This window comes from Nilaparvata lugens, chromosome 13 (genome assembly GCF_014356525.2).
Source record: "Nilaparvata lugens isolate BPH chromosome 13, ASM1435652v1, whole genome shotgun sequence".
Classification (NCBI taxonomy): Eukaryota; Metazoa; Arthropoda; class Insecta; order Hemiptera; family Delphacidae; genus Nilaparvata; species Nilaparvata lugens.
This window is the reverse complement of record NC_052516.1, coordinates 21,980,891-21,994,405: the sequence shown is the minus strand read 5'-3', so window position 1 is coordinate 21,994,405 and position 13,515 is coordinate 21,980,891. Positions and strand designations below refer to the sequence as shown.

General features: G+C 35.6%; 1 protein-coding gene across 6 annotated transcripts in view; it reads left to right on the top strand.

Annotated features, from left to right (window-relative positions):
- The window catches only part of LOC111046923 (paired amphipathic helix protein Sin3a), a 69,617-nt gene that overhangs the window by 42,404 nt on the left and 13,698 nt on the right, over window positions 1–13,515 (top strand). For 2 of the 6 annotated variants that reach the window (XM_039440082.1, XM_039440085.1), the window contains exons 8-12: window positions 632–842; window positions 3,273–3,463; window positions 4,409–4,697; window positions 7,415–7,638; window positions 11,684–11,841. In XM_039440082.1, the coding sequence (XP_039296016.1) occupies window positions 632–842; window positions 3,273–3,463; window positions 4,409–4,697; window positions 7,415–7,638; window positions 11,684–11,841 (1,073 nt within the window). Of the gene's footprint in view, window positions 1–631; window positions 843–3,270; window positions 3,464–4,408; window positions 4,698–7,414; window positions 7,639–11,683; window positions 11,842–13,515 lie in introns of all 6 variants that reach the window. The other 4 variants (XM_039440086.1, XM_039440083.1, XM_039440088.1 and 1 more) reach the window with 3 other exon arrangements.

The window sequence follows — 13,515 nt, the reverse complement described above, 5'->3', positions numbered from 1 at the left end:
ATCATCATTTTTTTCAATGATACATAAAACACAAATCATTAAAATGATTGGGGAAGGACCAACAGTCACAGCCCCGAGTGTTCCTTCCCCGCATTTTGATTCATACACCAAGTCCAAAAAGTAGGTTATGTTTCACTCACATTTTACTTTGAGTCCAGTTTTTAGTGCAAACACTTAGAGCCGATTTCCGAGCTCGGGATTTAGCTAAGTTCTAGACTTTAAACAGCTGGAGTCAGAAAATTGGCTTTCCAAAGCGGGGCGTAGTCGCAGGTTTTATGATAATCTTTATTTTCTCATTTATATAATTGGAAACGTTTTTCCTTGACGAAATAAAACATTACAAAATAGCTGAAACTTTACACTATTTTCTCTTCATTTTCTTTTGTGTTCAGTTCTCTAGTTTTACGAAATTTAATTTAAATATCGTTAGTCCTTTTAATGCATCTACGCCCCGTTTAAAGTCTAGAACTTGGCTAAATCCCGAGCTCGGAAATCGGCCCTTAAAAACAAAAAAAAATTGATTATCATAAAACTTATCATGCAGCTTATACTAGACTTGAAATTCGTTTGTAAAATAATTATTTTTGTGTGGAATGAAATTAAAATACTGTACTTTGTTTGCATAAAAAAGAAGAGGGGTTCAACATCCTCGGCAGAGGGCAGCTCATCCAGACCTTCCACAAATGCTATCCTCGTGGAACTTCTCGAGTCCACCTCCCAAGCAGCAGCTCAGTCTAATTCTGTAGCTAACAGCTCGACTACTAATCAGTCTAATTCTTTAGCTAGCAGCTCGTCTACTAATCAGTCTAATTCTGTAGCTAGCAGCTCGTCTACTAATCAAGGTAAGTGGTTGTTTATATAGTCAATTATATAATTATTATAGTATATTACCATAGAGTAAAGATACCGTTCATATACCTTGATCTATGATTCTGATATTACGCTCATAGGGCGGAAAATGTGTGTTTGCAGGCTAGAGATCGCAGTTTTCAAGTTCGAGACTCAGGCCCGGTTGCACAAAACCCGGTTAAATTTTAACCGTGATTAATTTCACGAGAACCGATCAGAGAAAGCCTTTTTGATAAGACGGCTTCTCTGATTGGTTCTCGTGGAATTAATCGCGGTTAAAATTTAACCGGCTTTTGTGAAACTGGCACTTACTGTTATTTTTACACTTGAAGAGACAATAACAGCTATTTGGAATTTTTGATGCAGAGTCCAGATCCTTTTTTGTGCAACCGGCAAAAAGTGTGAAAATGGAAAAGAAAAACTGAGATATAAAATATTGTAAATAATCATGTAAATTAATGATGCATATAAGTATATTATGTTTATAAAAGTTATAACAGAAACATTGCTTAACATAAGTTCAAATTGTTCAACACGCAACAATTTGTTCAACCACACTTGTTGACACTTTTGTTTTTGAAGTATCCCTAAACTAATATTTCTAATCTTTGTTGTAATTTTTATTTCCGGTATATACAGAGTGTAGGGCCTATTTATTAAACCATTCTATGTAACCCCATCGGAAAAAATCTGGAGGCGTTGAATATGGGTGAAATAATGTTAAAGAGGGAACATGCGTTGCTCTTGGCAAAATGCCATTCTAAAGATGCGTACAGATTTACGCGCCGCGAACATGAGCAATTCAATTTTAATCAGCTGATGCCAAGCTTTTTATATCTATATCTTATACCGTTTCTGTAAAAATACAGATATATTCAGCTGATTAAAAGTGAATTGCTCATGTTCGCGGCGCGTATATCTGTACGCACCTTTACATTATCGTACACAAAAAAATACTGCAGACCTGTTGAAACCTGAAGACATTTAGGGCCGGTTTCCGAGCTCGGGATTTAGCTAAGCTCTAGATTCTTGACTTTAAACAGCTGGAGTCAGAAAATTGGCTTTCCGAAAGGGAGCGTAGTCGTATTTTTTTATGATAATTTTTATTTTCTCATTTCTATAATTGGAAACGTTTTTACTTGACGAAATGAAACATTTCTAAATAATTCAAAATAGCTGAAACTTAAAACTATTTTCTCATTATTTTATCTTGTGTTCGATTTTCTAGTTTTTCGAAATTTAATTTAAACATGGACTATGACTACGCCCCGTTTCAGAAAGTAAATTTTCTGACTCCAACTGTTTAAAGTCTAGAACTTAGCTAAATCCCGAGCCCGAGCTCGGAAACCGGCCCTTAATGACTTTACATATGTAAATATGTTTCATTCTTAAAATTTCCTTCTGTTATTTAGTACTTCGGTCAATATTTGTAGATCAGAAGTCCTTAGTTCTATTTATATAGCTTTCATTGGATTTTGGAAATAATTATCTTACACTATTAAACGAACAATTTCTGTTTATATGTTTGTATTTCACCGGATCTCGAAAACGGCTCTAACGATTCTCACGAAATTCAGAACATAGTAGGTTTATAATATAAAAATTCGATTGCACTAGGTCTCATCCCTGGGATAACTCGCTGAAGGACATTAAAAGGATAATTACTATCCATCTTTGGAAAAACAGGTGATAATAATATTATTATTTCATCGTCTGTTGATGATGGAAGTGAGAGAGCGAGTTCATGTGTGTGAGACTGTGTCAAAATTATGACTCAGCTGTTGACATTTTGTAATCATTCAATCAGGTACTTAGTGCCGGTTGCAAAAAAGCCGGGCTATTTTTAATCCTGATTAATTCCATTATTCGGATTTTGTGTAACTGGGCCTTGGCGAGGGAAATTTTTGCATCACTCTTGGAATTAATCTCAATTAACTGTGATTAGATAGAACATTTCTGAATTAACTATGAGTATTATTATAATTCCTTTTTTCGTAATAAATTTTCTATGCATTTGTACTCCAGAGCGAAGCTCGGTCCCCGATATTTATACAGTAATGATGTTACATATGTTTTTTATGCATATATAGTGATGCATTCTTGTGGTAGCCACACTCCGAAACCCCCACTTTTTACAGGCATGTTTATTTTGATGTGCGCGACATAATGAACGCACTGTATTATACCTGTTGAAAAAACTTTGAAAGGTTTATCGGAACCATAATATTGGGTCGGTTGAATAAAAGCTAGCAATCGCTAGATCCAAGTAACTTTCAAGCAAATGCTTAGATTCGAGTATGCTGTATAATCTTATTTGTATAGCTAGAACTAATGACTAGGTGCTAGTCACTAGATTCTAGTTTTCATTCAATCGACCCAATGTAATTACTTTTTGAAAGATAGAATGATTGAATGATTTGCAGGTGAATCTGCAGCTACAAGTAGTGAATCTGCAGCTACAAGTAGTGCATCTTCTCCGTTCGTTAGACCGATGGACGTGTCACGTGACAAGAGTGTGCCCCTGAAGAAGAGAAAACTGTCTCTGATCGAACCAGACAAAGAAAAAGAACAAGCTGAAAAAGAACAAAAAGAATGGGATGAATTGGCAAAAAAGGTAGATTTTAAATTAATTCAGTTGTTTATAAATGATTTGTATATTATTGAATGAATTCAATACATACCAGGTGTTTCAAAAAAATGACCCAATTTTAAACAGTTATATATTTTTTTTAAATGGTGCACACAAACCAATTTTCATCAAATTACTCACAGAAATATCGAGTTTATGATGATTTATCATAAGTGTTGTATGTGCTCTCCTTTTGAGACTCGGACGACATCTAGACGGTAGCCAAATTCATCGCAGACTGTTCGCAAGATGTCTTTTCGGACTGTAGCTACTGCATCAGTTATCCTGGTTTTTAGCTCCTCAATATCAAGTGCTAAGAGCGAAGCAACGTTAAAAATCATGTTTATGTTCCTCCATTCGCACTTGATATTGAAGAGCTAAAAATCAGGATAACTGATGCAGTAGCTACAGTCCGAAAAGACATCTTGCGAACAGCCTGCGTTGAATTTGGCTACCGTCTGGATGTCGTCCGAGTCTCAAAAGGAGGGCACATAGAACACTTATGATAAATCATCATAAACTCGATACTTCTGTGAGTAATTTGATGTAAAATTGGTCTATGAGCACTATTTTTTTAAATAAATATAACTGTTTGAAATTGGGTCATTCTTTTTGAAACACCCGGTATGTATTGAATTCATTCAATAATATACAAATCATTAATTATTAACATATTATTGTGACAATTTAATACATCATTATAAACTTGATACTTCTGTGAGTAATCTGATGTAAAATTGGTTTGTGTGCATCATTTTTTAAAAATAAATATAACTGTTTAAAATTGGGTCATTCATTTGAAACACCCGGTATAATAATGAGTTTGTATTTATTGGATGAAATCAATAAACATTTTATTATTGAATATATTGATTGGTTAGATTATTGAAGTTTATAAATAAAAATTACTTAATCAATTATTTGTAATAGATTCGAGAATTGCTGACAAAACCTCAAGAGTACGATAATTTTCTGCGGTGCCTGAAGCTGTTCAATGAGAAGATAGTGACCCGCCGAGAGCTGGTGGATCTGACCACTCCTCTCTTGCGACCTGATAAGGAGGTGTTGGTCGCCTTCAAACAGCTGTTGGGAATGACTGAGGAGGACGAGTCTGTAAGTGAGGACGAGAAAGGAGCAAGAGGAGGAGGCGGAGGAGACGATGGAGGAAAGAAACGGCGAAGCAACAAGAAGGAGTTAGAAGAAGCTTCTATGGAGATTGGTGAGTTTTTTCAAGTAAATAGAAACATATTCTTCACGTTCATTATGTCGCGCACATCAAAATAAACATGTATGTAAAAAGTGAGGTTTCCATAGTCGGACCCGGCTGTCTAAAAAGCAGTCAGAGCACTACCTCCGCAAACAAAGCCATAGTACATTCTGGTGACGTCATCACAGGTAGGGCCTCCTACACCAATAAAAAATCTGGTGTGGCGCACTCACACAAATTTCCTTGCCGTTATGAAAATCGATCACCTGACGCTAGTGTTCACGCGCATCTCAAGTCTACTATTCAAAGATTTGAGCCAGATGCTGACAGGACAATAACGCTGGAGACACACGAAGTCTGCTATCTCTTCATAGTGAATGATTTAATAGAATCAACAGTTGCCAACAGTTTGCAATTGAATTATCACAATTTCTCAAATTTTGAGCTTATTTTCAATTTTAAGTGAAAATGTTACTGAACATTAATTTTAGATATTTTCATGCTCAATCTTTTCCACTTGAATTTTTTTGTTTAAATTGTATCTGAAGCCTGATAATTGGGAATCTAGAATCAATCTTTGCATAGATGGAGCGGAGCTCCTGAAATTTTTACAGATATGGGACTTGTGGCAGTTGATAGAGCTTATCAATGACTATTTTAGGTAGAAATTTGATCAAAATCGTTGAGTAAATCTCAAAAACCCTGTTTTTGACAACATTTTCGCCATTTTAGCCGCCATCTTGAATTGCATTTGATCGAAATTGTTCGTGTCGGATCTTTATAGTGTAAGGATCTTGAGTTCCAAATTTCAAGTCATTCCGTTAATTGGGGGATGAGATATCGTGTACACAGACGCACATACACTCATACACACACACACACACACACACACACACACCACACACACACACACACACACACACACACAAATTTAGAAATTGGGGTACCTTATTTTTTTTCGGAAAGCAATACTTTCCTTACCTATGGTAATAGGTCAAGGAAAGTAATGAACATGTCTGTAAAAAGTGAGGCTTCCATAGTCTTCCATGGTCCCGGCTGTCTAAAAAGCAGTCGTTAGGTTGTGTCAGAGCACTACCTGAAAAAACGTAAACAAAACCATAGTGCATTCTGGTGACGTCATCACAGGTAGGGCTTCTTCACGAATAAAAATTTGTTGTTTTCAGCTGATCTATATCAGGTAGTGTTTTTATTGGTGTAGGAACCCTACCTGTGCTGACGTCACCAGAATGCTCTATGACTTTGTTTACGGAGATAGTGGTCAGAGGCCCTGAAATTGATCAGTTCTGATCTGACACCAGACCTGAGCCAGCGAGGTGACCCGATAATATTATTATATTCGGTCCGTGGCCTCCGCCGGTTACAGGGTACAGCAGGTATGCAGTATGTTTTGTGTAAGATATGGTAAGCATGTCGTTTTGCCAAGAGCGACGAGTGTTCCTTCTTTTGAACAGTATTTTTGACCGAGCAAAGTGAGATCTAAAATTCATGTCGATGGTTTTGCATTTCTTTTTATGTTTATATACATATATTCTATGTCTGTTTGTATGGTATGTTCATTTGTGTGTTCCGCATCACGGCGAAACTCAGCAATAAATTTTCATGAAATTTGACAGATATGTGCCTTTTTGAATTGCGCGTCGATGTATATAAGGTTTTTTGAAATTTTGCATTCCAAGGTTAATATAAAAGGAGGTGGTCATAGTTCAATATCACTGTAAAAATCAGACTATAGGAATAAAAATCTGAGTACCCTTATTTTGTCACTACATAAAATGAAAATGGCATTAGTAGCCGAAGCATGTTGTGACAAAATGATTTACTCAGTTTAATATTTTTATTTATATTAAAAGTAGCCCTAAAGAAAAAAGACAGACTATAGTATTATTAATAGCATTCAATTAATAATTTGAAGTAGCATAGTATTTTCTGTCGGGCGGACAGTATTTCTTGTAGGAAAATTAGCTTTTGTTTTCAACAGATTATTGGTATTGTCGACACGTCAAGCTAATCAGCCATTTATTCATTTATTTATTCATTGACCGAGCGAAGTGAGGTCTAAGATTCAAGTCGACGGTTTTGCATTTCTCTTTATGTTTGAATGTTTTCATGTTTATATGTTGCGTATTTACGGCGAAACACGGTAATAGATTTTTATGAAATTTGACAGGTATGTTCCTTTTTAAATTGCGCGTCGACGTATATACAAGGTTTTTGGAAAATTTTGAATTTCAAGATAATATAAAAGGAAAATGAGCCTCCTTCATATACCAATATTAGAGTAAAAATCAGAATTATCCGTCATAAACCAGCTGTCGAGTGGATTATAAATTGCATGCAATTAAATGTCTCAATGTAACTTGGTAAAAAAATCAGCTGTCGTGTGGTTAATTGCATTCAATGAGGCCTGCAATTGATAACTCGAAATAGTATAGTATTTTCTCCCGACTCTTCTCTGCTTTCAACTCGGTAAGCTTTTAATGATAGTAGCATATAGCTGTTTACAACAAATTTTTAGCATTGTCGGTTCAACAACCCAAACAGCCATTAGTTTTTACACACCAATATCTCGCCGAAACGACAGGACAGGACATAATTTACTCATAATTTTTTAGGAGGCTGTGGTTTATAACTGCGCGAGGTCTACTGTTCACAGAACTACTAGTCTATTTACTATCCATATTTAATCATTCATTCATTTATTTTGTCAGATTGCCCGCGCCTAGGCCCCAGCTACTGTTCCACGGCATGCAAAAAGGAGCAGCTATCAGAGGGAGTGCAAGAGGTGTGCAGCGGTAGGACACGACTGTGTGACGAGGTGCTGAATGACGAATGGCGGTGCAGCCCCGTGTGGCCTGATGATGACGCAGACAAGCCCCCGCCCCTCTCACCCTATGACGAGCTTGTCTTCGGTATTGAGGACCAACGCTTCGAGGTACCTTCAAACTGTCAAATTACAATCTATCTTTGTCTATCATTCGACAAAGCAGATAGCGCTATCCTTTTCTTGAATTTAATCTAATCTATTGTCAAAAATCACAAATACATATTTGTACATATTTATTTATTTATTCATTTACATTAGCCAATGCACAAATCAAATACATGATTAGAAAAGGATCAACAGGCCTAGCCCAAAACTGGATAACTGAAGATATTCTTACTCAAAGAAATATTGTTAGGGAAGCTTATGAGGAATTTAAATTAGTGAGGGATGTTCCGAGTGAAGTCAAATACAAATGTCTAAAGAAAAACTATGCAAAAGAAGTGAGGAAAGCTAAGTGTAAGAAAACAGCTGAAATATTAACAACTAGTACCAATTTTAACTCTGCTGTTTGGGAGGTAATTAATAGAAATAGGAGAGCAGCTCAAAAAGATACAGTTACTAATGTCCCTAGGATAATCGATGAACATGGAAATTATATGGATGATAGTATAGACATTTGTAACTTTTTCAATAAATATTATCAACGGTTGCATATAATCTCCAAAAGTCACTGAACACTAATACTTATAATACAACTACATTAAATGCTTAGCCAATTGAAAAGGTATTTAAATCTCATCCATTATCAAGAGATGAGTTGTCAAGAATAATAAAAAATTTGAATAACAAAAAAACAGTAGGATTGGATGGGGTCTCAAGCAAAATTTAAAAGAATGTGAAAATGAATTACTGGACCCTTTATTGCATCTCCTTAATACTTCACTAGAGCAGGGTATTTTCCCTGATGATCTGAAACAAGGAAAAATTTTGCCAATTTTCAAGAGCGGTGATTCTGAAAGAGTTGAAAATTATAGACCCATTAGTATTCTAAATGTAATAAGTAAAATTTTTGAAAGAGTAGTTTTAAATAGGTTATTGATGCACCTGGAAGAAATTAATTTCATATGTGATGAACAGCATGGGTTCCAGAAAGGGAAATCTACTAAGACTGCAATAGTATCCCTTGTTGAAAGACTAATAGATATAATAGATTCAGGTGAGAAGGCAGCCGCAATATTTCTTGATTTATCCAAAGCTTTTGATTGTGTGAACCATAGAATATTATTGGAAATACTAAAAACTGTAGGTGTGAATGGTATAGAACTAAAATGGTTTGAATCATATCTCATAGGTAGAAACCAGTGTGTTGAGCTTACCAAGGTGGATGGGAATGAAATAGTAAAAATTAAATCTCAAAAACTGGAGGTCCAGGCTGGAGTACCTTTTCTATCAAAGAAAATATATATGGAGTATCAATTCTGGGTCCCTTACTGTTTCTGTTGTATGTGAACCAATTACCAAAAGAGTTGAAAGATCACAGAGCTCTGTTGTATGCTGATGACACATCGCTTATCTTTAACAATTATTTATTAGATAGTCTAGAAATAAATGCTTTTACTGGAGTACAGTCAATTTTCCAATTCTTGAAGCAAAGGCAATTAACAATAAATAGTAAGAAATGTCAATTCCTACAATTCAAAAGTAAATATAATTTCAGTAGAGGATAGAGAAATAAATGTGTTTGTAGAGGAAAATGAATTAGACCAAGAAGAGAAAGTAGCATTCTTGGGAATTTTATTGGACAGGAAATTAACATGGCATCCTTACATTGAGAGGATATGTAATAAGATATCTTCTGGGGTATTTGTCCTGCGGCAGCTTGCTAGGCTGAATGATAAAAAACTACTGTTAACTGCTTACCATGGACTTATACTATCTCATATTAGGTATGCTATTTTAGTATGGGGTAATTCATCTCAACAAAATATGGACAGGGTGTTTAAGATTCAAAAGAAGGCACTCAGATGTATAGAGAAAGTGAATAGGTTAGACTCTTGTAGGCCTTTATTTAAAAAGCTTGGTCTATTAACTGTGCCATCTTTGTATGTATATGAAGTTGTAATGCATGTGAAAACGAGTGGTGTGATCCAGAATTCAGATGTTCATGAGTATAATACGCGAAACAGAGCAGATTATCATATAATGGGTCACAATAGTAGGTTATTTGAACAAAAACCAGATTATATTGGTAGGAAATTTTATAACAAGCTACCTCAAATCTTGAAAAGTAATGATGATTTGAAGATTTTCAAAAAACAAATGAAAAAATATTTAGTTGATAGAGCTTTTTTTATAGTGTACAAGAATTCCTTTCAAACCTAAACTAGGTTGAACTACTTAGTGTTAGAATTATTATGTAATAACATGACTTGTCTTATACTCCATGACTGGAGTCTTTAGGACGTAATCTAAAAAAAAAAAAAAAAAAAAAAAAACTGTTCCCTTTCCGAATTTTGATTGAAGTAAGCCAATGTCTAAAAGGTAGGTTATGTTGCTTCACTTTCAATCAAATTCCGAGAATTAAATAATCAAATTACATATAATTACTATAGCAGAGTCTATATATATATATATATATATATATATATATAAAAGCGAAATGGCACTCACTGACTGTCTGACTGACTGACTTACTGACTCACTCACTCGCAGAACTAAAAATCTACCGGACCAAAAACGTTCCAATTTGGTAGGTATGTTCAGTTGGCCCTTTAGAGGCGCACTAAGAAATCTTTTGGCAATATTTAAACTCTAAGGGTGGTTTCTAAGGGTTTAAAGTCTTTTAGCATGTATATTCTTCTTATTCTCTTAATTATAATTGAAAAATGTCCATACCATATGTTAATATTGAACTATAATCTAGAGAGAGTACCTCTTCGAAACAGTTTTTAACTGGTAACTAAATTAATAATTTTGTCTGGTTGGCATTAAGTTGAGTTGACTTTGTTAGGTTGGCACCAAGTTGAAGATTGAAATGCATTTATCGCGGAAAAATTGATTGGGCACTGCTACTTCAATCAGAGCTATTCCTGGGAATATTATATTACTAGCCGTAAGGCTCGCTTCGCTCGCCATATCCGTTTAGCCAGACGCTTAGTCTGGACCCCCGACTGGATCGTCCTAACATATGATAAAAATGCTCAAATGAAAAATGCAGGCGAGCGAAACGAGCCTGCTGATCTCATTCTTGGACGATCTAGTCGGGGGTCCAGGGGGCGGAGCCCCCTGGCTAGACGGATATGGCGAGCCTGACGGCTAGTATACAATACAAATAGAAATTGATTGTAACTTGAGTATAACTATATTATCAATGAAATATTTGGCACTGGCAACATAAGACTCATTCTGTGATGAAAAAGAAACCACCTGGTCTTCCCCGTTTAGTTTGTACTCCGGAAAATGTAGACATAGAGTCAAAGTCGTGTAGTCCTGCGACTATGTCATCTAGTCGTTAGTCTAGGGCTAGTAACAACTGCCGTTCTGTCTCGGTCTACATTTTCCAGAGTACGAACTGAACGTGGAAGACCAGGTGGTTTCTTTTCCATCACAGAACCAGTAATTCTAAACGCTGCAACCATTTAGAGTACAGTATTTCGATCAGGCACTGCACCTGGACGTCCAACTCTGAAATATTTCATCATCGAACTCTGATGACATTAAATATTTTCCCTCACAATTCTCATTTTTGAAACACAAATTCCATTTGAAATTCCATATTGACGGAAAAGACGTTGCACTGTGACTACAGATTCATTGTTTCCAAAAAAACTGCTTGACAGTGGACACACGATGTTGTACGCTCCATAGCGACTGAAACTGCATAGTATGGGCTGTCTGCCAACATGCGTTTCCTCTGCACCACCCTGTACAAGCTAAAGTAATGAAACAAAAATCTTTGAAGTGTCATATTTATTTGTCTAAGTTCATTTATCTTTTTTAACTCGTTGTTTTGTAACTGGGCTCCCGCCGATAAACCTTCGGAGCTGGCAGGACCCTCAATTGTTTGAATTGCGAATAAAAATTTTGAAATGATTTGAAGTAGATACAGTTAGTTCTCGTTAGTTTGTTAGTTTTGCTAGTTAGTGTTTCTTTTATAGTTGTAAGTTGTTCTCATTTCCAATTATTCTCATATTCTTTGTTCCGATGTTGGCAGATCGATGTGGTGATGGAGACTAACCTGAACCTGATGCGATTGCTGGAATATCAAGCCAGAAAACTACGAAGGATGACCATCTATCAACAAGAGAACTACACATTGGACGATACTATTGGAGGAGGGTCTCCTCCTCTTATTATGACTGCTATAAGACGGTAATTCATTATCCCTCAATTGTATTCAGTTACTGAAACACACCGTTTTATTTTTGTCACGTCCACATTTATGGAGATTATGGAGAAATTCCACAATATCAATTCTCATTCAACAAATTTTATCAAGAATGTATTCATTTTTATTTTTTATTGTGGGTGATGCCCACATGAGCTTAATGGGAAGTGCGAGGGTGATTGAAGAGATGATCAAACGTCCATGCCTATTCGATGGGATTCGAACCCGCGACCAGGTAGCACTAGCAGACTGAAGGGTGCAACGCCTTAGTCGACTCGGCTATCTGGCCGAATTTGTTAACATTTTTTGCTTTTTTTAGGATGTAAACTTTAATTTATTGGCAAAAAACAGTTACAATTTGATGAAGATTGCATAAATAATGCTTACAATAATTCAACATCTTTTTAAAATGGATTAAAGTATCAACTTAATTGAAGCATTTTTTGGCTCTGTCAACATAAGATGACTTGTGTTGTGAGCAGTTGTTGTAGCCTCTTATAATATTCATCATTGATTATATTATTCATTTATTTATTATTTCTTCTTTCTTCCAGTAAACTATTTGCTTTTTAACATAACAGTTGTGTTGTGTGTGATGTTGTGGCACTTTTTCCATAGTGAAAACACAAATTGAAATTGTCAACCAATTTCATTAATTTCAATTTGAAGTTTTTTTCCAAAAAAATTTGCTTTAATAATGCTGTTGTATTCACTCTCAATGTTATTTCTCATTATCAGAGGCTCATGTTAAGAAAAATTGATACGTGTTTAGCTATGATATTATATTCTATTAATTTATATAGATAGTTTTATCAGGAGAATATATTTCGAATTGTGGAGACGAGTAGAGGAACAGAGAAGTGCGCATGCGCTGTTCCACTTGAACAGGGCAGCCAACCCTAGGTCTGTCAATGTCCTCTTCACTAGTCGAACCTGTTCTCGTGACTCAACCAATTTTAGAGTTTAAGAGGTGTACAAAAAGGAAATTCTCATAATTTAATACTTGATTTTGTATTAGAATATACAGTACTTAAAAATGTTATTTATTTATGCTCAGCACTTAATTTCAATTCATATTATACTAGCAGATGACCCGTACTACGCAAGGTCTAATTTGACAAACTGAAATTTTAAAGAATCTAAAATAGGCCTATAACCATCCTCGGTAATTAAGAATCTATATGCAAAAATTCAAGTTAATCAGTTCAGTAATTGAGACGTGATGATTCGTCACTCGTGAATTTCCTATCCCGTACATGTATAAGCCGATTCTTCCCTTTATTATACCGGGTGTTTGAAAAATAACTCCCTAGTTTTAATGTGTCATAGAATCTGTAAAAAGTGATTTACACTATTCTAGTTTGTGGTGTTTGATTCAGCAACTGTCTAAGTTTTGTCCTCCTGCAGTTGGCTTGTGTTTTTCCAACAAGATGGCGCCATGGTTATTACAGTAATCATGTGCGCGCGGCTCAAGACATTCGCTTTCCGGGAAGGTGGATAGAGCTGGCCCAATTGCCCCGGACTTAACCCCTCTGGACTTTTTCTTTTGGGGACACATAAAAATGTTGTGTACAGTGATAAAATCCGAGACAAAAACCATTTACGTGGAAGATTCGTGACGGCGGTTGGGTCAGTTACACCTGATATGTTGGTGAATA